At 43.1% G+C, this 24,643-nt stretch overlaps 1 gene segment (V, D, J or C); it reads left to right on the plus strand.

Annotated features, from left to right (window-relative positions):
* The first annotated feature begins 22,348 nt into the window (after nucleotides 1-22,348).
* Nucleotides 22,349-23,493, plus strand: LOC101427625 (immunoglobulin lambda variable 1-40-like). The segment is given in 3 exon segments: nucleotides 22,349-22,458; nucleotides 22,568-22,902; nucleotides 23,440-23,493. Coding segments are annotated over 3 exon segments (435 nt in total).
* The last annotated feature ends 1,150 nt before the right edge of the window (nucleotides 23,494-24,643 follow it).

A 24,643-nucleotide genomic window follows, 5' to 3' on the forward strand; every position in this document is an offset into this window, starting at 1 on the left:
GGAGATGGATTTGAGGATTCATTCACACATGACCACAGGTGTGAAACCACACTGTAAACTGTAAACTGACAAACAGCTGAGTCCTCCAAGGAGGGAGCTTATTTGCATGTATGTTGAGCCCTTCACTTGGACTTGGGCAGTACAAGGGGAGCTGGGGATCTGTACCTGGGCTGAGTCCTCTTGAGAAGAAAAGTCCTGGGGTCATTCCACCATGGCCTGTACCCTCTGCTGCTCACCCTCTGGCTCACTGCACAGGTCAGGGGGCCTACTCTGGGCTTGGAGTGGACGGGAAATATGGAAACTTCCTGCACCATCTCCTCTTGACCATGGGGACTCTCACCAGGTTCAGGAGCTATTTCCCAGGCTGTGGTGACTCAGGAGCCTTCAATGCCCATGTCTTCTGGAAGGACAGTCACACTCACCTGTGGCTCCAGTGCTGGGCCCATCACCACCAGTAACTATGCCAGCTGGGTGCAACAGAAGCCTTACCAGGATCCCCTGGGTCTGATAGTTAGTCCCATCAATTGGGTCACAGGGGTCCATGCCTGATTTCCCAGCTCCCTATTTGGGGACAAAGCCACCCTCACCCTCATGGGTGCCCAGCCTGAGTATGAAGCTATTACTGTGCTCTGTGATACAGCAGCCATTTCAACAGTGAGAAATGTTGGTGGGGAAATGAATCAAGCCCCCCGCTCAGCCTCAGCCCCTAGCTCTGATATCTTCCTCCTCTTTATCTCATTGGCTGGATCCAACCTAGTGTGTGCTCAGCAGACTTGTACCCCATGACCCAGGGAAGAGGGTCAGACACACTCATTCTCAGATCAGAAAAGTTTTATTTAGTAATAGTTTTAAGATAACAATGTGCTATTCTTAACCAGTACATTGCCTTCCCAACAATTGAAAAAAATGGACAAAAATGATAAACTGGGAGTGGATGTGGGTCAAGCAGTTGAGCACCTGCCTCCTACATAGACCATTCCAGCTTTGGTCCCAGTGTCTACTGAAAAATACAAGCAAAATAACAAGCAAAACAAATGATTAAACCAACTCAGGGAAGCTAATGTTTAGTGATTTGGAGCCGTCTTCCCATATATGTGGTCCTGGGTCAAGTACCCAACCCTTAGTACCTCAAAAGAAGTATCAATCTAAAATTATATGATAAATACCTATAAGTGTGTGTTTCAAATGATAATTCAAACTAGCCATCATTTCCTTAAGAGGAGAATGTGTGTGTTATTTTCAAGTCTGAATTTGGAGTAGCCACAGTTTAATAATCTGTTGAAATAATCTGATATTCTACTGATACAGTAGGCAGTTATAATTTAACAGCTATGATTCTACATGTAAATGTAAACTTAGCAGCTCACTACAGAAGGGAAACTTCGAAGAAACGTGAGAAAAGGATATCATTCTGTCACTGATTACTTAGACGATTTTAAATGAAAACATGGAAAAATCAGAAAACACAGGCCTAAATACCAAAAAAAGGAAATACTGATTTTTAATTACGTTTAATACCAATTACCCTTAATAGTATGTAGCTTCCTCCCAGGATCTTAACTGCCATCACCAGGCTCCTGTGGGACCTTCCAGATACGTGGGTGTGTATGTGAGACTATATGGGTACCTCTGGCCTGGCAGAGTCTACTGAGCATGGATCTTGGTGTTGTCTCAGCAGCTGCTTCCTCCCAGGGCTCTCCCAAAGAGCAAACAAACCTTCATTCTCTTGGGTCTAGTGGGAGCTGAGCTCCAGCATCAGGGCCCAGGGAGGGCCTGGGCAGCCAGTGGATGGAAGCAAATTTGCATAATGAGCCTCTCCTCGGGCAGAGAGTGGGAGAGAAAAGGAGGCCTGGGTCAGCCCAGCTCCACTCTGGGGCTCAGGGGCTGTGCCCACCATGGCCTGGACTCCTCTCTTCTTTGTACTCCTTTCTCACTATGGGTAGGGATAGGCCTCAGCTCCCCAGGGCAGATCTTATGGGCCTTAGTCAGCCAAACTGACTCCCAAATCCAAATAACTTAGACCTGTCCCCTGTCCCAGCACCCATCCCTGTCTGTGTCTGCATGTTCCCTCTCCCAGCCTATGCTGATGCAGCCTCCCTCACTCTCTGCATCTCTGGGAACATCTAGGAGACTCATCTGCACCCTGAGCTTCATGTCAGTGGCTACTATGTAACTTGCTGTTCCAGCAGAATCCAGGGAGCCCTCCTCAGTATCTCCTAAGATTCCAGTCAGCCTAAGACCAGCACCATGGCTATGGGATCTCCAGCCACTTCTCTGGAGCCAAAGGTGAATTGTTCAGTGCAGAGCTTTTGCTCAACCCTCGGCTTCAGTGCAAGGACATGGCTGCCTATCACTGCTGTGCATGGCATGATAATTCTAACACACACACAGGGCTTCAGACAGACAGGAAAGTGGCCCCTGGCCTGGTGCCATTCCCCTGTCACAGCCTATGCCTAGTATCCCTTAGGTTGTGGGTTCTGTTGATACTGGTTATACATACTGTGTAAAATCCACTTTCTGCCTCTTAGATATGGGACCTTGAAGCAGCAGTCCTTGCCCCTCTCTGCCCTCTCTCAATGCCATGTCATTTCTTTACAACTGTTATTTCCCAAATTCCCTTCTCTTGCTTCACTATAACTCAACAACATGCCCTGAAACCTTATGAGTTAACCTATGTCATCCAACACTCCCTCCACTTGAGGCAAGGAAAGCAGTCATGGACCCCTCTCCTCATTCCCTCCAAGAGAAGGGAGTTCTTCTTAGCTTGATGCTCCCTCCATCCCTATTTTATGGTAGGAGGAGGATAGTGATAAATTATATTGAAAGGCACCAACCAGAAAGCTTAACTTCTGAGCTGACTCTTTGGGTCCCAATTCTAAAGAAAACAGGAATGATCATGCCAAACCCCAGTAGTCACCATTTTACATGAGAATAGACAGCAGTGATTCCTTGATGTGGTCTGTCTTGAAACAGATGGTAAGCTCAGACAGAGCTGGGACAGGCATGCCAGGGTGTAAGAGAGTCTCCAGAGGGCATCTCAGAAGAGCCATGCCCTCATGTAAGCCTCCTGTAGACGGGCACATGGATGTGGTAGCTGCTTCCAGGAGTCCATGGCCAGAGGCATGTGGTGAGGGGATCATGCACCCTTACTAGTTAGGTTCTACAAGACCCTGTGGTGTCTATCTGGGTAGCTCTGTGGCTCTCTATCTCTTTCTCTTTCAGTAATTCCCCCATCTTTCTCTGATCAAAGCTTGATGAAAGCCAGTGACCATGTGGAGCATCCCTAGGGAAAGGCCCATGTGATGAGGACCAGAGGACCTGCGGCCTCCTGCCCACAGACCCTGGGTGAGCTTGGAGGAGATATGCAACCCCTTAGCCAACTCAAGGAAGCATGTTATTGGCTGAAATTTAAGATTAAAATATAAAATGGAAATAATAGCAGTAAGATTTACTTTCAAAAAATAGTTTTATTGTATAATATAAATACAATTTGCAATGTCTAAAATCCTAATTATGCAGCAGAAATGCAAGAAATGTTGGAAAAATAATGACCTAAATTTATGGAGTGAGATGAATTATAGTTGAGGTAAAAATCCCAGAAGTCAGAGAAACTCAAAGAAAGAATATATCCATTTACTAATAATTCTGTATGATTCAAGCTGGGTCTTCTAGATGGGCTTTCTGCATTCTGAGCACTCTATTCTCTACCAACTTTTCTTGTAGGTTTTGCTTATTTATCTTCTTAAATACATTAACATATCAATCTAAATCTGTAAATTTACTGCTGTTGCATCTTTATGAGTACATTTCATATTTGGTACAATACAGGGTGAGTTTTATTGATGGCTTTGTTGTAGATTTCTCAGGGCTTTCTATGTATATGATCATGTCGCCTGAAAATAGTGAAATTTTGACTTCTTTCTTTCCAATATTGATTCCTTTTATATCTGGTTCTTGCAGCAGTGCTTTAGCAAGTACTTTTAACATAATCTTAAATAGGAGAGAAGACTGAGGGAGATGCCAGAGATGGGAGGCACTAAGGGATTGGGCAATGATTTGCATGTGGGTTCCTCTCTCCCCTGAGAGGGTAAGTAGGTAAAAGAGACTGTGGTTGCAGAGAACATGATCTTATATGTAGAAGTATTAGAAATCTACAACAAAGTTTCTAGAACTTATAAATGAGTTCAGTTAAGTCGCAAGTTATAAGATCAAAGTGCAAAAATCAGCAGTGTTTCTCTATACCAGTAATGAGCAATCTGAGGAGGAAATAAAAAAAATACCATTCACAACAGTAAATTAAAAAATCAAATATCTAGGAATAAATTTAACTGGAAATGTAAAAGACTTACACACATACATCTACACAACACTGCTCAAGGACATCAAAGAAGACCTAAATAAGTGGAAGAATATTCCCTGTTCATGGATAGGAAAACTAAACATTATTAAGATGTCTATCCTACTGAAATGTATCGATAAATGCAATACAATACCAATTACAATCAACAGAGTATTTTTTAATGAACTAGAAAAACTAACTATGAAATTTCTTTGGAAAGGAAAGAGATCCTAAAGAGCCAAAGACATAATAAAAAAGAAAAATGAAAGTGGAGGAATCACACTACCTGACTTCAAAACATAGTACAAAGCTACAGCGGTGAAAGTGGCATGGTATTGGCACAAGGATAGACATACTGACCAGTGGAACTGAATTGAGAGTTCCAATATAGATCCTCACATATACACTCATCTGATATTTGACAAGGTCATCAAGTCCACTCAGCTGGGAGAGAATGGCCTCTTCAATAAATGGTGATTGGAGGACTGGATATCAGTATACAAAATTATGAAAGAAGATTGCCATCTTACACCATATACAAAAAATCAACTCAAGATGGATCAAAGACCTAATATAAGAACCAAGACCATAAAGACCTTGGAAAACAATGTAGGGAAGCATTGACAGGGCCTTGTAATAGGAAATGGCTTCATGAACTTCACATCCAAAGCATGAGCAGCAAATGAACAAATAGATAAATGGGACCTCCTCAAAATTAAATCCTTTTACACCTCAAACGAGTTTGTCAAGAAAATGAAATGACAGCCTACCCGATGGGAGAAAATATTTGATAACCATATATCTGATAGGAGACTAATATCCTATATATATAAATAAATCTTATATCTCAAAAATAAAAGTCAAACACCCCTTTTAAAAAATGGGCAAGAGATTTGAACAGACACTTCTCCAAAGAGGAAATACAAATGGTAAAATGCACATGAAAAGATACTCAAAATCACTAGCTATTAGGATAATGCAAATTAAAACTAAAATGAGATACCATCTTACTCCCATTAGACTGGCAGCTATTAAAAAATCCAGAAGTGGATCCACAAGTGTTGAAGAGGATGTGGAGGAATGGGAATATTCATCCACTGCTGGTGGGAAGGCAGAAGGATACAGCCATTCTGGAGGACATTTGGGCAGTTTCTCAAAAAACTAGGTATAGATTTGTCATATGACCCAGCAATTCCATTGCTAGGTATATACCCAGAAGACCTGGAAACAAGTAGTCAAACCAATATATGCAAACCAATGTTCAGAGCAGCATCATTCATTATTGCCAAAAGTTGGAATCAACCCAAAGACCCATCAACAAATGAATGGATAAACAAAATGTGGTATATGCATACAATGGAATATTACTCAGCTATAAGAAGGAATACAGTACTAACAAAAGGAATAACATGGATGAATCTTGAGCACCTTATGTTGAGTGAAGCAAGCCAGGTATTGAAGGACAAATCCTACATGACCTATCTGGTATGAAATGAGCAGACCAAGCTGTCTCAGAGAGCTAGAGACTGGAGGCTAGGCTTACATGAAATTGGGGGGAGAGAGGAAGGTTGTGAGCTGATGACTACATGTGTGAAATCTATGATGAAATGGAGGTAAGTAGTTGTAGAGGGAAGGGATAAAATGGGGCATAGGGACTCTATTGGGTGGGTATTTGCAGGCTTTAGGGGGGCTTGGTTTGGGAAGATGAGTCAGATGGCCCAAGGAATTGGGGGGAGGGTTGGAGGGAACAGATGAACATGGGAGATTGTTTGGTATGTGAAGTATAATGTTGAGAAAACTCTTAAGAAAATATAATAATGAAATGTTACCTGTTTAAGATGCTTAATGGGGGGCATCTGGCATAGGGACAGGCTTATAGGGACTGTGTGAGTGCTCAACTTGTCATAGTGTGTTATATCATTGGGTGGAGACCCATAAAATGGGTGGATTGGTATACCCACATCCTGCGGGGGACTGATGGTCTCAAGCATAGGGAATTGTATCTTTCAAGCAAATTGGTGGGTCCTAATTGGGGGAGGACAGTCTAGTGCAATTCCTAAGCATTGTTGCAAGTATCTGTGAATCAGGTCCTTCAAGAAGTTAAGATTGGTTGTCACTTTGTGTCCTGAGGGGAGTGGGAGAGAGGAATTGAAGAGATGAATGCAGGGGTAACTGGCGGTCAATGGAAGTGTTTTATGAGATCATGCAATGATGGATATAGGACATGTTAAATTTCACCAAAAATGTATAAAAGTTTATAGACTAAATATAAACCATAATGTAACTAACGTTTAGAAAGTTTTCCAGTCTAAAATATAAACCATAATGTAAACTAAAAAGGAACCATGTTTGGTAGCTATGTATGAATATCTGTACATCAGCTGCAGCAAATATAACATGAACATGTAAAAAGATCATTGATAGGAAAGGGGAAAAATCGTTTGATGTTGGATACATGGGAGTCCCCTATATTGTATAGGTGACTTTACTGTGATCTAAAACTTTTTTGAAGACAAAATTAAAAATTAAAATAAAAAGGAGGAAGACACTGAGGAAAGAAGGGAAGAAATTGACTTGCTGCTGTACATACAGGGCAACAATGATTACAGTGATGAAAGATAAAAATCAAAAACAAAGATTTAAGATAGTTTTCATTCGTTAATTTCTCAATATATTATTTACTTTATTTTAGTTTTTATAAATTAATATATATTCTATTTCTAATCTTTAAATCTATATTACTCTTTCATTATCGTACTAATTACTAATTTAGCTTCACTTTTGAAAAAGTTTTGGACCTGAAAGGAGTCAACTGTGGCAGAGGAGGAACACTAGTGTGAGGTGTTGTTGATGGGGGATTCATGGTAGGGAGGGAGTTCTCCAGGGCATGTATACAGAGTATATGAAAATGCTCAGATATTCATTGGGTATTTTCATAGTAGTTAGAGTTACAAACAACAACTGCGGGAGTGCTGAGTTCCTAGCCAAGGGAGCTCTGCCACTTTCTCCAATGGAACAGCAACAATCCCCGAAGTGAAAGGGAAAAGACCAGTGAAGAAGGATGGTCCAATGATGAGTCCTTGATACTGATGACTATGCTTATGTGCCTATGTGCCTGAAATTTCAACTTGACCTAGAGCTGTAGGGTGCTTTAGAGTTACCTCCAGAGATCCTCCATGTTGCTCAAATGTGGCCTCTCTCTATGCCAAACTCAGCCTGTAAATGCATTACCTTCACCGCAGCATGGGACAGGACTCCTGGGGATAAACCTCACTGGGTGCCGAGGGATCACCAATGAGTAGCTGGTGATGGTGATACAACTAGAAAAAGACCTGGTATAAAAGGGGTGTAATAGTAAAGTCAAAGGATTATATATGGCTAAGAGTCATCAAAAAGGAATTAGGAGGTCATCAGAGTGATCATGGTTATGCACGTCTCAGCTGATCCCAGATACAGTCAAAGTAGATACAACCTCACTCAGGTACTGGTGTTCCTGAGAGCTATGGAGACAGAAGGTTCTACAGTCATAGGAAATGGCTGTGGTGTTCAGTGCCTTGTTAGTGGCCTTGACTTTGTAATTTGTGTTCCTGAGTGTGATGGAGTTGGACTCAGATGTGGTCTTTCTATACATGTTCCTTCTGTCACTTTTACTGAACCTGTGCTTGGCACTTGGCTTGGTGTATACTCAGGAGACTTGATCTCTGGCCTGGCCATGTGCCAGCTGGGCCCTGAGCCTCAGAAGAGTTGCAACTCCTACTCTCCTGTTTGTTGGACTTATCCAGGTCAGCTAACAGAGAAGTGGAAATGATCAACCACCACACCAGAGAACTAAGAGTGCCTACAACTGCAAGCAGGAGAATCCCATCCATCAACCATATGTGATCTAAATCCCCTCTTGATATAGAGGTAGAGTGGACATCACCAACCCAGGGTCCACAGGATGGAAGAAAAAATATGGATTAGAGTGAATTTATTGTTATCCTACTATAGAACTATTGTGATTAGTAATATAAGAAACTAGCATTGATCTGGAGAAAGTGGCCATGGTGTTTGCTGAAGGCTGGGAGAGGGAAGAAGAGATGAGATGTGGGGGCATATTTGGGACTTGGTGTTGCCCTAAATGATTTTGCAGGGACAAATGCTGGACAGTATAAATCCTGCCATAATCCACTGAATGTAATGTGGAAGAGACTAAACTACTATGTAAACTATAATCCATTCGGTGCAGCAATATTCCAAAATGTATCTCCAAACGCAATGAATGTGCCACAATGATGAAAGCGGTTCTTGATCTGGAAGGAGTGGGTTGGTGGTGTGTGGAGTTTGTGAGAAGTTATGTTTTTTAATGTAACATTTTTTGTGATCTATGTATCTTTAAAAAAAGACAATAAAAAAGAGACAAAAATGCTTGGATATTCACATAGTAGTTACAGTTACAAATGACAGCTAAGGCAATGCTGAGTTCTTAACCAGGGTAGTTCTGCCACATTCCCCAATGAAACAACAACAATCCCCCAAGTGCAAGGTCAAAGATGAGTGAAGAATGATGGTCCAATGATGAGCCTTTGATACTGATGACTATGCTTATAAGATTGTGTGCCTGAAATTTCAACTTGACCTAGAACTGCAGGGTGCCTCAGAGTTACCACCGGAGAGCTTCCATGTTACTCAAACGTGGCCACTCTCTAATTCAAACTCAGCCTGTAAATGCATTACCTTCCCCACAGCATGGGACATGACTCTCAGGGATGAGCCTCCCTGGTACCAAGGGATTACTACCAATCACTATCTGGTGATGCAGTTAGAAAAAGACCTAGCATAAAAGGGGTATAATGGTAAAGACCAATGAGTTTATATGGCTAATAGTCTTCAAAAAAGAGTTGGGAAGTCATCAGAGGGGTTGTGCTCATGACATCTCCACAGGATCCCACAGACACCTAAATTGGCTACAACCCTCGGTACTGGTGCTTCTGAGGGCTATGGAGATACACAGGTTCTACAGTCTTGGCAAATGATTCTGGAGTTCTGTGCCTTGTCAATGTGCCCAACTTTGTAATTTGTGTTCCTCAGTGTGGAGTGTACTCAGATTTGACCTTTCTACACATGCCCCTTCTGTCACTTTTACTGAACCTGTGGTTGGTGCTTGGGTTGGTGTATATTCAGGAGACTTGAATCTCTGGACTGGCCATTAACCACTACTCTACAGTTCATTGAACTTATCCAGGTCAGCTATCAATGAAGTGAAGATGTTCAACCACCACACCTGGTTACTGTTAGTGCCTACAAGTGTAAGCAGGAGAATCACATACATCAGACATATGGGATCTAAGCCCCATCTCAATTTAGAGGTGGAGTGGGCACTGCCATCCCAGGATTTACAGGATGGAGGAATAAATATGGATCAGAATTAACTTACTAGTATTCTACTATAGAACTATCGTGACTCTAGCATTGAAGAAATTTTATCATTATGTGGAGACAGTGGACACAGTAGTTGCTGAGGGCAGGGAGAGGGAAGAAGAGATGTGATGCGGGGGTATTTTTGGGACTTGGAGTTGTCCTAAACGATATTGCAGGGACAGATCCTGGATATCATATATGCTGCCATAACCCACTGAATGGACTGGGGGAGAATGTAAACTACAATGTATACTATAATCCATGTGGTGTAGCAGTGCTCTAAAATGTATTCACCAAATGCAATGAATGTGCCACAATGATGAAAGAGGTTGTTGATGTGGAAGGCGTATGGGGGGAGTGGTAGGTAGGGCGAATTGGAACCTCTTATATCCTTGATTGTAACATTTTTTGTGATCTATGTATCTTTAAGAAAAAGGCAATTAAAGAAAAAAAATTCAAAAAAGAAAAACACAATAAAGCAATAAAAATTTGAATTTTTGAACTTGATCAGTCTTTTAATGTGTTTCATTAGTAGACAATTTTAATTTTTGGAAATATAAATGGAAGTATTAAGTGGTAAAAGTACATGATATATACAACCAATACTCATAGGTTTATAAAATGATAGAAAAATAGATAGATAATTTGTTTGTGGATAGATAGAATGATATAAACATGTTGCAAAATGTTAAAAGCTGGTAAAACTCTGTTTCTAGGTGTGGGCTGAACTGTATATTGGGGTCCTTGTATTATTTCTGCATTATTCTAATACATCTTTCAAAATGAATTATCTTTGAATATGCAATTATAGTCCAGTGAACATGAAATGGAATGAGCCTCTAAGGCTACCTGGATACCCCTGAGGCTGATAGTTAGAGTTGTGTGTTGTCTGTTTAAAAGATGTACTCACAGGAGATTTCTCCTTTCACCAAGAGTGGGTGAGATAATAGAGTATCTCCTCCTCAAAAGGCCTAAATGCAACTTAAAATATTCCTTGAATAACTACTTTCTGGGCTGAACTCAAAACTCCATGGAACAGAGATTTACCCTTCTTGGCTCATAGCTGTAACCTCAGCAGCAATCTAGGAATCCACCAAGAAGTGGTGGGCACATCATAAGTATTTTTCTTTAGGAACAGAGGGACTGCCCCTCCCTTAAGACAGACATTGTGTAGAGGCTGAGTCAGGTGATCAGGGACTTGCCAGGTGAGGTCCTGTGCAGAGGTGGAGGGAAGCCCAGGGCAGAAGATGGTGGCAAACACACATCCTGGATTCCTAAAGGCTGGAGCTGATATTCTCCCTCTGACAGAGGAACCTGCCTAGGAGCTGATTTGCCTCAAGTGCCTGAGCCAGCCCAGGACTCAGAAGAGGATATGGGGAAGCAGACTTGGCCCAATGGATAGGGTCTCTGCCTACCATATGGGAGGTCTGTGGTTCAAACCCGGGACCCCTTGATGTGTGTGGAGCTGACCCATGCACAGTGCTGATGCGCACAAGGAATGCCCTGCCATGCAGGGGTGTCCCATGCGTAGGGGAGCCCCACAAGCAAGGAGTGTGCCCTGTAAGGAGAGCTGCCCAGTGAGAAAAGAAAGTGCAGCCTGCCCAAGAATGACGCCACACACAGGGAGACCTGACACAACAAGATGATGCAAGAAAAAGAAACAGATTCCCGTGCCACTGATAAGGATAGAAGTGGTCACAGAGGAACACGCAGGGAATGGATACAGAGAGGAGACAACTGGGGGGGGGGGGGGCGGGGAGAGAACAAAATAAAAAATAAATCTTAAAAAGAAAAAAGAAGAGGATGTGAGTCTTAGGATCCCAGCCTCAGCTTCAAAAGCAAATCTCAGAGCTCTGGGCATCTCCTCCATGGCCTGGGTTCCTCTCCTCTTCTCCCTCCTCACTGTTATCACAGGTCAAGGGTGGGCAGCTGCCATAGACCACAAAGGGACCAACCCCTTTTGGCATTCCATCTCTAACCTTCCCTCCAACACCTCTGCACCTGCCTCCCAACTGGAGCCCTCATTAGCTTCTATGTTTGCAGGTGCCTCTCCCAGTCCTGGCTGATGCAGCTGCCCTCTACTTCTAACCCCCTAGACAACCAGTCAAATTCACCTGCACTCTGAGCAGTGGCTACATTGCTACAATGTTGACTGGTTCCAGTAGTAGCCTATAAAGTGCCCCCAGTTCATGAGGCATGTGGGCAGTAGTGGGATTGATGGGTCCTGGGGCAATGGGATTCCTGACTTCTTCTCAGGCTCTGGCTCTGACCTGGATCAGTTCCTGATCATCCAGAAACATTCAGACTGAGGTTGAAGTGGACTATCACTGTGGGGTAAACCATGGCAGGGGCAGGAGATTCATGTAAGCCACAGTGACACTCAGGCAGAGGAGAAGAAAGACCGAACAACCCCAGCTACTGTGCTCTGTGCCTCCCTCCTTCCCATGGGCTTGATCAACAGTTTGGCAGTTTGAGAGGATCTCTTGACCCTGCCTGAAGATCCACCACCAGCCCAGGTGCTTGGGTCCCTCATTACCGAGTATGAGAGGAGTCTGTCTCTGTGTTCTCCACCAATGGCCGGGTGCAAAAGATCTTCAGGCAAGAATGAAATGCTGTGTACAATCTATGTCTCCACAAGACAAGTGTGCACAGTGGGATTAATGGATTTAGCAAGCCAATAAATGATTGTCTGGGAATTTATGAGTCAGTCTCAACTTAATTCTTATACATTATAACATTGCAAGAACAAATCTACTGCAAAATTCATGGTTCAACATGATTGCCTTAATTTTCAATTGGCCCAGACATGAACTAAACACTGGAGAGATTAAAACACAAAACAGTTTATTGGAGAGTTGTTGGAATCCAATGATTTAAAGAACAAGAATCTGGTCACGTTAAGTATTTCCATTGTCAATTGTACACTGGTCAAATGATATCATGTCTAAGAATTGTTCTAAAGCCATTTAGAGAGAATGTGGTTTGAGGGCTGTGGATGAATGAAAGATTAAATAGAAGAGTCACATATATTATTTAAATTTTTATTGTGGTAAGATATAGACCACATACCATTTCCCATTTTAATCTCTTTCAAGTATAAAATTCAATGGTCTTCATTCCCTTGATAATGTTATGTTACCATTAGCTCCATCCATTACAAAAACTTCTCCATCACCCTAAACAGAAACTGTCTACTAATTTATCATTAATTCCCCATTCTTCACCCACACCCCTACCCCAGGTAACCTGCAATATAATTTCTGAAAGAAGAGTCATAATGAAGGTGGTCCAATTGGGATGAAGCTGCAAGTGTTACAATGAAGTATTTGCTGTATTTTTGTAACATAAAAATTTCCAAAATAAAAAATATTTCCAAAATTGCTGACCCTATCTTTGACAACAGGCAAATGCCATGCTTTTAACAAATGCTTTATGTTGCCAAAGTGGACACAGATATCATGATTTCAAGTGGAAGGTCCTCAAATCCCAACAGACAGAAGAGGGGCTGGTGTGGAGACCTTGGAAGGAAAATTGCTCAAGGATTCCAAGGACAAGGCCATGGGCCTGGAAGGAGGCTGACAGCAAGGGGAGGGCACTGTGAGTTTGGCTGTATGTGTGTGTGTTGGGGGGGCAGGGCCAGACAATGAAGGGCAGGTCAGGGGCTACCAAGAGGTTTGCGTTTTTCTCTAAGTGTGATGAGGAGCCACTAAAGGATGTGAGGTGAGGATGGGGGACCTGCCTGTCCTGATGGAGAAATAGAGGATGCCTGAGGGAAGAAATTGAGGCTGGCCCTGGGCTCTTTACTAAGGGAACTCAGGACTCTAGACTTGGGGCCATTTCCACATTTATAGCAACTGTGCTTCTGGGTAGAGTGAGTGGTGGCACTTTTTCTGTTTTACCTGCTCAGGTATTAAAGCACGTCTGCAAACTTCAGGACATTAAAAAAACAAACTTAACTTCATGCTAATCTGAAAACAATGAGCAAGAAAATACAGATGTAAAACAATGTTTTTTAGATGAACAGATTCTTTTATTACTTTGACAATCTTGATAAGAAGTTACAATAAACTAAAAGCTTTACTTAACTCCTTAAGTAAAGTAAAAGGATGATTTCATAAAATAAGCAAATTGTGCCCTCGTGTAATGGTAACTATTAAGCTGGTTGAAAGAAATAGGTTTTCCAAAAGCACTAAATAGAATTTATACACTATTGAAACTTAGAGAGTAGCCACATTTGAGCAACATGGAGGTTCTCAGGAGGTAACTATTAGACACTCTGCAGCTCTAGGTCAAGTTGAAATTTCACGCACACAGCTTCATAATCATAGTCCTCAATATCAAGGGCCCGTCATCGGACCTTCCTTTATTCCTGGTCTTTGCCCTTGTACTTGGGGGATAGGTGCAGCTCCACTGGCAAGTGCAGCAGAGTTCCCTGGAATGGAAAATCAGCACTCTCTCAGTTGTCGTGTGATACTCTACCATCTATGTCAATACCCAATGAATATATGAACATACCTATATAACCTATATGCATGCCCTGGAGAGTTCCCTCCCACCCATGCATCCTCCATCAATGACACCCCACATCATTGCTCCTCCCCTGCCATGTTTGAACACGTCTGAGATTTAAACCTTCTTCAAAAATGAAGTCTAATATATTGCCAAATTCAATTAATAGAAAATGAAATAGTAATGATAGGTTTAAAGATTAGAAACAGAATACATAACAATTTAGAAAAACTAAAGTTAAGTAAAAAATAAACTGGGGCATTAGGACCATGAAAAAATCATACAATTTTTTGACCTTTTGCCTTTCATCACTGTAAGAGGTGTTTCCCTGTATGTACAATAGCAAGGTGATCTCTTCCATTTCTTCCTAAGTGTCTACAACCTCTTTTTAAATTATGTAATAAAAAATGTTTTAGGTCACAGTAAAGTCACATATAATATATAGCGAACTCCCATATACTATCATCAAACTCTTTTCCCCCTTCCCCAGTAATGATCGTTTAGATATGGAAGTTATAGAGGCATTATTTACTTTTGCCAAAAGTTGGATCAACCTAAATGCCCATCAGCACAAGAATATATAAACAAAATGTGGTATATACATACAATGGAATATTACTCAGCTATAAGAAGGAATATAGTACAAACACATGGGATAACATGGATGAATCTTTTTTTTTTTTAATTTTTTAATTTTTTATTGACTTTGTAATAATATTACATTAAAAATATATATGTGAGGTCCCATTCAACCCCCCCCCACCCCCCCCTCTCCCCCCCCCCCAACAACACTCGTTCCCATCATCATGACACATCCACTGGACTCGGTAAGTACATCTCTGGGCACCTCTGCACCTCATATACATTGGTTCACATCATGGCCCATACTCTCCTCTATTCCATCAAGTGGGCCCTGTGAGGATTTACAACGTCCGGTGATTACCTCTGAAGCACCATCCAGGGCAGCTCCATGTCCCAAAGACGCCTCCACCTCTCATCTCTTCCTGCCTTTCCCCACACCCTTTGTCCATTATGTCCACTTTTCCCAATCCAATGCCACCTCTTCTATGTGGACATTGGATTGGTTGTGTCCATTGCACCTCTATGTCAAGAGGAGGGTCAGATTCCACCTGGATGCTGGATGCAATCCTCCCATTTTCAGTTGTAATCACTCTAGGCTCAACATGGATGAATCTTGAGGACATTATGTTGAGTGAAGCAAGCCAGGCATTGAAGGACAAATACTACATGACCTGTCTGATATGAATTTAAAATATCTAGCTGCTTCAGGAGCTAGGGACTGGAAGATAGGCTTACAGGAAATGGGCAGAGACCCACATTGTGAGCCAATGCCCACATGGGCAAAATCTATGACAAAGTAGAGGTAAATCGTTGTGCAGTAAAGGGATAAGATGGGGGCATAGGGATAATATTGGGTTGGGGTTTGCAGGCTTGAGGAGTGCCTCCATTGGGGGGATGGGTCAAATAGTCCATGGAATGGCAGAGGGTTGGGGGACAGTAAGTGAACACAGGAGATTGTTGGGTATGTGGTTGAAAGTATTATGTTGAGAAAACTCCTTGGAAAATATAAGGGAAATTTAGTGGTTTAAATTGTTTGATTGGAGGCACATGGCACAGGATGCCCTTGGGGTAAGATTTGAGGGGATGTGTGAATGCTCATCATATCATAATGTGTTATATCAGTGGGTGGAGACCCATACAATGAGCAGGAAGGTGTTATACCCCCAACCTGGGGAGGCCTGTAGTTCTCAAACAGAAGGGTGTGTATCTCTCAAGTGCTAGGGTGACTCCCAATGGGAGATGACAGACTAGTGTGTCATCCCTCAGCCTTGTGGCAACTATCTATGAATCTTGTCCTTCAACCAGTGAAACTTTGTTGTCACTGTGGACCCTAAGGGCGGTAGGTGGAGAGAGGAATAGAATTGTTGGAAGAGGTGTACCTGTGGGGCAATGGAAGTGTTTTGCATGATCCTGCAATGATGGATACAGGCCATTTTAAATATCATCAACATTTATGAAGGTGTATTGTCTAAAATGTAAACCATAATGTAAATCATAATATAACCAAAAATTTCTAAATCATACAGTCTAAAATATAAACCATAATGTAAACCATAATGGAACCATGATTGGGTAGCTGGGTTTCAATATCTGTACATCATTTTTAGCAAATATATTATTCACATGCAAACCTCTTTTGATTGAGAGCCTGAGACAGCAGCTGCAGGTTATTTAGAGATAGGCTTAGGCTAAGGGCAGGCTTGAGGACTAGGCACAGGTGGGTCCCAATTTTCAGTCAATCACACAAAGAATCTATAACTGAGCCTCCCCCAAAGCCTGACCAAGTAGTCAGCTCAAGTCTGTGCAGCTGCTGTGGTTTAGCAGTGATAAAAACAGTGAAGATAATGGATATGGAACATACTGGTACCCAAATGAATTTTCCTGGCCATTATTGAATTTGTCAGGAATCTTGCTTAGCACGTGCTGGAACTAGTTAATCTCCCACACCTGTTGGTGAAAAGAGACAGGCCACCATTATCCATGTCCCTTGACCTCTCTTCACTGGGCCAGCTGCCTGGAGGCCCATTCAGAATTCCACCTAAGGGGGGAACTGTTCATTCTGGGAGGGGCAGGCACTTGCCCACAGTCCCCTGCACCGGGAATGAGGTCGAGACACACTAAACATGGAGAAGCCCCTGAGGGCTCCATACCTCACTTGTCCTGGTTTTCATTCTTCAGGCTTGACAAAGAAAGGACATGTGGAGGCACATGGCATCTCTTTCTACTTTGTGGGGTTCTTCTCACTTTCCAGTGAATCCAGCAAATGATCCAGTTATAGTAATCTCCCAATAATCCTCACTCTGTGTCACTCACTATAGGCCAGGATAGAGCTAGTCCCCATCTCTTAACTTCGCTGACTTCCGATATAGAAAGAACACAGATTCTCAGCATCAGAGGAGGAAAGAAAGTTAAGCTATGGCCTGATCAGATTCAAGGCAGCAGAGAGAGGCCTGAAGCCTTAAGCATCCTGGCACAGAAGTTCAAGGGTGTTCTGTGCATGCCCTGAGGTTTCATCTTTGTTCTTCCATGCAGTGTAGATGCAGACACCCCCACTCTGGTAGATCACAGCACAGCAGGCTTAGCTATGATGCTGATTCTTACCAAGGGGCACACACTGATCAGAAGAGGGCAGAGCAAATGGTGCAGGAACATTTCAAAGTTCACCTACAGCAGGTCTACTCAAGGCTCAAAACAGGCACATCATCATCTCATCATTGTGAGGCTCATCCTACAATCTGGAATCTTCTACACACGAGCAGCTTTAGATGAAACTATCACTTTACATGAAACTAGATTTAGGATAAAGGGAGTTCACGTTTCTCAGCATTGAAATGCTCCCCGGTTTCCATGTGAGTCATAGCCTGCTAGAGTCTGATGTTTTGCTGGGTATTAGTTTTTCATTATGTGTCTATTATTCTTTTTAAAATTTCCAAAGTAAATTATAAAAATGATTCTCACCATAAACAGCTGTTTGCTCCAATGGAGATTCAAAATTTAAAGAAAAACCCCTTAACAGAGTCAGGTTGTCATGTGCATAAACTCTTTAGTCCTTAAAAACACATGTAAAATAGCAAGAAAATTAATCTCTGAAATTGAAATATGTATGTGGGAAAGTTTTTAAACATAATTTTGGAAAGAAATACAAGTAGGAACTAGCAAAGAAGACACAAGTAATGAATGTGGATTGACCTGGGAAATAGAGTGGAAAGTTTGAAAATCAATAAACAATACTCATTTGATAAATGAGTCAGTGGAGATCACATTCTCCTCTTAAAGCAACCAGTAGGGGGCACTGTGGATCTTCTCAGAGGCTCCATGGAACTCAAGGAATTTAACTTTAATTGGCTGTGAACACTGGTTCACTGGTCTGTGGAAGAGGTTACAGCAGCTGTTTCTTGCCATGGGCCAAACCCAGGACTCATGGCCAACCCAGGCCTCCCCGTGCAGTGGAGCTGCCTTTAGGGCTTGAGTGGTAAATGTTTGTCCCGTAAAATGGGAGGAAACTGGAAAACATAATTAAATCTCAAAATTTTGCATCATCTTGGAGGAATCAAATAAACACACAAACAAATTTGTGATAAAGCATGTTTCTGTAATATACTTTCTTTCTGATGATAAAAATTCATTAAAAAACTGCTGTGTACTTAACACAATAGATATATACAAATGCCTTTATTTAAAAAGAAAAAAAGTGACATGGATTACAGAGGTAGGAAAGTTAAGATAATAGTACCCTTAAAATATAAACTTAACCAAGTGCGATGAGTGTGCCACAATGGTGTAGGAGGTTGTTGGTGTGGGAGGAGTGGGGTGAGGGGGTGGGGGGTATACAGGAACCTCATATTCTTTAATGTAACATTTTTTGTGATGTATGTATTTTCAAAAATTACAATTTACAAAAATGATGGGGTGGGGAGGTGGGGAGTGGGGTATATGGGAACTTCATGTTTTTTATGTTTTATAGTGTAACATTCTTTGTGGTCTATTAACTTTAATAAAAAGAGGTGTAAAAGAAATAGACATTAGTGGCTCTTCAGAGCCCCTTACCTTTCCAAAGTAACTTGATAACTGATTATTTCATTTCTGCAAATAAAAAGCTGTTCAGGTTCAAAAACAAAAAACAAAAAACCCCTTAAATTATATCAGCCTTTTTCTTTTAATTAAATATATGTACTGATTATATTTAACCAACACAAGGAAATGAGTGTATTTAAAATCCCGATATAAGGCAATCTCATGTAACACACTCATCCTTAGCAACTTCAAACAGGCAATCCTGCTGTTCTCCTCACAGGAGATTTCAAGGTAAAATCTTAAGAGTCTTAAGAGCCTGGTGTGGACACCTCCAGAAATATTCTGGTCATGTATTAATACAAATGTTTGTTTAATTTTCTGGTTTGAATACCTTTTATTATGTTTTGGCTGAAATTTGATATTTTTTGAAAAAAATTATATAATGGATGACGTTTCAGATAAGAACATAGTAAATTCTCTAATTTTAAAATTCCATACAGACTTCTTCTTTTTTTTTTCTGCTTTATTACCTTTATTTTATTTTATTTTTTTTATTGACTTTGTAATAATATTACATTAAAAAAATATATATATATATATGAGGTCCCATTCAACCCCACCACCCCCACCCCACCTCTCCCCCCCCAGCAACACTCATTCCCATCATCATGACACATCCATTGCATTTGGTAAGTACATCTTTGGGCACCTCTGCACCTCATGGTCAATGGTCCACATCATGGCCCATACTCTCTCCCATTCCATCCAGTGGGCCCTGTGAGGATTTACAATGTCCGGTGATTGCCCCTGAAGCACCATCCAGGGCAGCTCAATGTCCCAAAGACGCCTCCACCTCTCATCTCTTCCTGCCTTTCCCCATACCCATCAGCCACCATGTCCACTTTTCCCAATCCAATGCCACCTTTTCTATGTGGACATTGGATTGGTTGTGTCCATTGCACCTCTATGTCAAGAGGAGGCTCAGATTCCACATGGATGCTGGATGCAATCCTCCCACTTTCAGTTGTAATCACTCTAGGCTCCATGGTGTGGTGGTTGTCCTTCTTCAACTCCATCTTAGCTGAGTGTGGTGAGTCCAATGAATCAGATTGTAGGTGCTGGAGTCTGTTGAGGCTCAGGACCTGGCTATCACATTGTCAGTCCAGAGATTCAAATCCCCTAAATATATCTTAAACCCCAACACTAACTGCACCTCCAGCACATTAGCATGAAAGTCTAATGAAGAGAGATCCCATCTGAGTCCAGATTCATCACACATAAACACCATTTCCAAAGAGGGGCCATCTGACCTGGTAGTTAACCCCATCGGCCATGACCATAACTCCCATGGGTCTCTTTAGCCCTCAAAGGAACCAATACCTGGGGGTTGTATCTGCTTTATCTGTCTCTCTGACTCTGCTCAGTTGTGCATGAGGGCAATCCTTCTGACAGCCTCCAGACTCTTTTTTAGAGACTCGTAGCCAAATTAACTCATTTCTCCTTTCCATTTCCCCCTTACATTAGGTCAAACAGCATTTTAAAGTCATGTTATTTTATGTAGACAGGGATATTCTGCTGATCCGCATTGAACCTTCCGTATAAGGTCATTTTCCAGTTGCATCATCAGTTGGTAGTTGATAGTGGTCCCTCGGTGCCGGGGAGGCTCATCCCTGGGTGTCATGTCCTACGTTGGGGGGAAGGCATTGCATTTACATGCTGAGTTTGGCTTCGAGACTGGCCACATTTGAGTAACATGAAGGCTGACAGGAGGAAATTCCCAGGCACAATGCTGCTCTAGGCCTTGTTCTTATTTTAGACTTATCAGCTCACAAGCATAGTCATTAGCGTCAGAGGCTCACTGTTGAACCCTCACTCCCTCCCGGTCCCCGCCGCTGCACCTGGGAGACTGTCGCTGTTCCCCTAGGGACCATGCCAGAGCACCACTGGCCAGGAACCCAGTACCCCCCCTGCTGTGGTTTTTAATTGTTGCCACTATGAGTATATCCAAACATTACCATGCACCCTGGACATATGTTCTGTACAGCTCCCTGTCAGCCATATATCACCTGTCAATTGTATCCTATACCAGTATCTCTCCATTGCCATTGTTGAACCACTCTGTGATCCAGAACTCCCTGAAATTTGAAGCCCAATATAATGTCAGGGTCCCTTACTGGGAAATGGCATATAGCGATGGGTTTAAAGGTTGGATAAAGAATACGTGTTGACTTGGAAAAAATTCTACATCCTATCTTTTTTTTTTTTTCCCCCTAATTATTGAGCTTCTCTTCACAGGAGCCCTAGACCACAGCAATGCATATATATAATATACAGCACTCCCATACATCCACCACAAAACCTTTTCCCTTCCACAGCAATACTCTTACACCCTATTCACATCATATTTACTTAACGTGATGTGCAGAGTCTGAGACAATAGCTTTCTAACAAGGTGATATCTGTGCTTACATTATGGTGCATACTTTAGGATACACACATACAGACTTCTTCTTGAGTATGAATCAACCCTATATTTTTTCTCTTAAAACCCTACCTAAACTGAGCCATACCAACAACTTCCCCTTTGTTTGCCCAACTGGGAGCAGGCAAAGGTTGAAACAATTTAAAAGTTTTCAATCATTTCATCCTTGTCTGTTCAGGCAATTTGCCCCTTTCAATCTACAATAAAACCCTTCAAATCTGGCATTTGGCAGGGATGCTGGAGACTGGGGCCCCATGCTTCAAGAAGCAGTTCCTGGCAGTGACCTTGACCCAAGTATTATGAAGCCTGTTTTAATTATGTAGAAAATTGGCATATCACAAAGACTCACAATCCAAAATCCTCTGGAAATGTACACGGTGGCTCCTTATGCAGAACCTCACTGTCCCAGAGAGAAGAGGCCCTGTCTCCTAGCACTTGGGGGTCTGCAGAAGTAGGAGACCTCACCCCCCTTCCCCACACCTGATGAGAAACCAGAGGGCCTGTCCTTGCTCTGCACTAACATGATGTAAGTGGGACTGGTAGAAAGATAGGGGCTCCTTCCTGAACCATTTCTTGGGGGAGAAATGGGGCAGATTCATCTCTGAGGAGCCTGAGAAGAAAATAAAAATCCCCTGAGGGGACTGGGAGGCCACATAAAGGGATTCTTGAACTTTCCTTAATTCAGGGGTAGTGAGACTAGCAGTAGGAAGGTAGGAACTACCCCTCTGTGCTCAGATCTCTAGGTCACACCTGGCTGTGTTGGGGTGGGTCACCAGGGGCTGCTCAGGGCATTTCTGAGGGTTCTGGGGGTGAACAGAGCTGGCAGCAGCCTCCTGCACTGCCTGGTGCCCTCTGATAGGGCTCACGGGCTGCAGCTGGGACCCCCCCTCCAACCTCACAGCCTGCCTCTCCTCACCCAGAGGAGCTTGACCAGGGCCCAGGGTGGGGATGAGAAAGCTGGGGATCTTATTTGCATAAATGAACCTGCCCTTCTCTCAGAGTGTGAAGAGGGCGTGGGAGAGACTGTGAGGAAGCTCCCCCTCAGCTGTGGGGCCCAGAAGGCAGGACTCAGGGGAAATCTCCACCATGGCCCTGTCCCCTCTCCTCCTCACCTTCCTTGCTCACTTCACAGGTGAGTGGATGTGGGGCCAGGGAAGAGGCTGTGGTGAGCCACATGGGATCCTGTTTTTTCCTCCTGTATCTCGAACCCAGAATCACTTTCTCTGTGTCTCCTCTTCCAGGGTTCTGGGCCCAGTCAGTGCTGACCCAGGTGCCCTCAGTGTCTGGGGCTCTGGGCCAGAAGGTCACCATCTCCTGCTCTGGAAGCAGCACCAACATCGGTGAAGGCTATGTTGTGAACTGGTACCAACAGCTCCCAGGATCGGCCCCCAAACTCCTCATCTATGGTAATAGCAATCGACCCTCAGGTGTCCCTGATCGGTTTGCTGGCTCCAAATCTGGCACCTCAGGCTCCCTGACCATCACTGCCCTCCAGCCTGAGGACGAGGATGTTTATTACTGTCAGTCCTATGACAACAGCCTCCGTGCTCGCACAGTGCCCCAGGCCTATGGGGAAGTGAGACAAGAACCCTCCTCTCATCTGACAGGAGGGTGCTCCCCCCACAGCTACCTGCTCAGCTCCCTCTGGGGCTCCTCCTCATCTCTGCTGCTGCAGCCCTGGGCCCTGGCTCATCCACAAATACCACCCTGGGATTGAAACTCCTTTCCCTTCCATTCTCAAAGTCACTCTCAGAAGCCCTTTCCTAGACATGGGTTCCAAGGAGTCAGCACAGGGCACAGACCCTTGGTACTGAATTTAGAATCTAGAGTGGCAGGATGAGCTGTGACCATCCCTGACCCAACCTCTGACCAGGGAATCCTGCATCCTCATCATCAGTCATTTCCCTATTTGTTGAAGTTTCTGGAGCTTTGTCAAGCCCAGATTACTCCTCTGATGTGATGCCCGCTTGCTGATTTTATTGCTGTTGTCCCAGCTTAGTCTTCTTTTAAATAACTCTTCCTCTTGAGGTACAATTGACATGCACCAAACATGTACTGTTTAAATTTAATGATGAGCCATATTTCAACACATCTTCTCTCCTTGTCCTCATAGCATGATGACCCTGAGGAGAACATCCCCCACTCCAAAGACGCCTCAGACCCCTGAGTCATCCCTCCCTCTCGCCTCTCCCCGAACGCCATTCCCAGGCAACTATGGAGAAGATTTGTATCACTGAGCCTTGATGAGCTGTTTCTGGAACATATAAATGAATTCAGAAGACATATACTCCATTTTGTCGAGTGACTTTCAGTCAAGATACTTTTATGAAATTCTTTCATGGTGTTGCAAAGTAGCATTTCATAACATGTAGCATTTTAGTGTTTTTTTTTTCTATTTCCTTCACTAATAATGATGATGATGATAATAATTGTAATTGTAAATATACTAGGAGTGTGTAGGCATAAAGTGGAATACATTCCAGAGAAGTTTAGTTACTTTTTCTCTATGTACTTGGAGGATAGTCCTGGCATTGACTCACTAGATCACAGTGTAGGGACGCCAGTTGTTGTTAAACATGTGGAAATACTGACAGACAGGAAATATCCACAGGGTATAACCTCTCTGAGAAAGTAACTCAGGGCCTCCTTCACCCAATACCTTGCCTTCATAGAAGAATCCCTGTCTCCTAGCACTGAGGGGGCAGCACAGATGAGTGAGAGCTCAGGCCCACTAGGCAGGAATCACCTGAGAGGAAAGAACAGGCTCCCAGCACAGTGGGAAGTACGTCCAAAGGGCTGGTTGTTACCTGGTGTTCAATTCTAAGAGGAACTTGCATGAGAGTCACTAGATCCCTTGTGATCCAATGAACAGTCATAGGAGCCCTTGGACCGATTCACCCTAAGTAGCCCTAGTAGACAATACGATGCCCTGAGGACAAGGACAGTCCACATCAAGGCCCCCTTTCTAGGACCTAGGGCAGGGGGCAGGGCGCAGAGTAGTGGAAAGGCAGGACCTGCCTCTGATGGGCTCAGGTCTCCAGGGCACTCAAAATTGCCCAAGTTTATGGCCACAGCGGGGTGCTTGAGTGTTTTTCTGAGGGGCCTGGGGTGATCAGAGCTGCAGCAGCCCTTACACTAACAGGTGTCCTGTGCTCAGGCCTCATGAAGCCACAGTTGAGAACTACGCCGGCACTTAGAGCCCCACACATTTCCCACCTCCCTGCACAATTCCCCTGGCCATCTTCCAAATAAGGTCCCTAACCCTGCACCCAGTGTGGGGAACAAAACTTTGGTCAGGGGGCAACCCATATGCATGG

Source organism: Dasypus novemcinctus, chromosome 19 (genome assembly GCF_030445035.2).
Source record: "Dasypus novemcinctus isolate mDasNov1 chromosome 19, mDasNov1.1.hap2, whole genome shotgun sequence".
In the NCBI taxonomy this organism is placed as follows: Eukaryota; Metazoa; Chordata; class Mammalia; order Cingulata; family Dasypodidae; genus Dasypus; species Dasypus novemcinctus.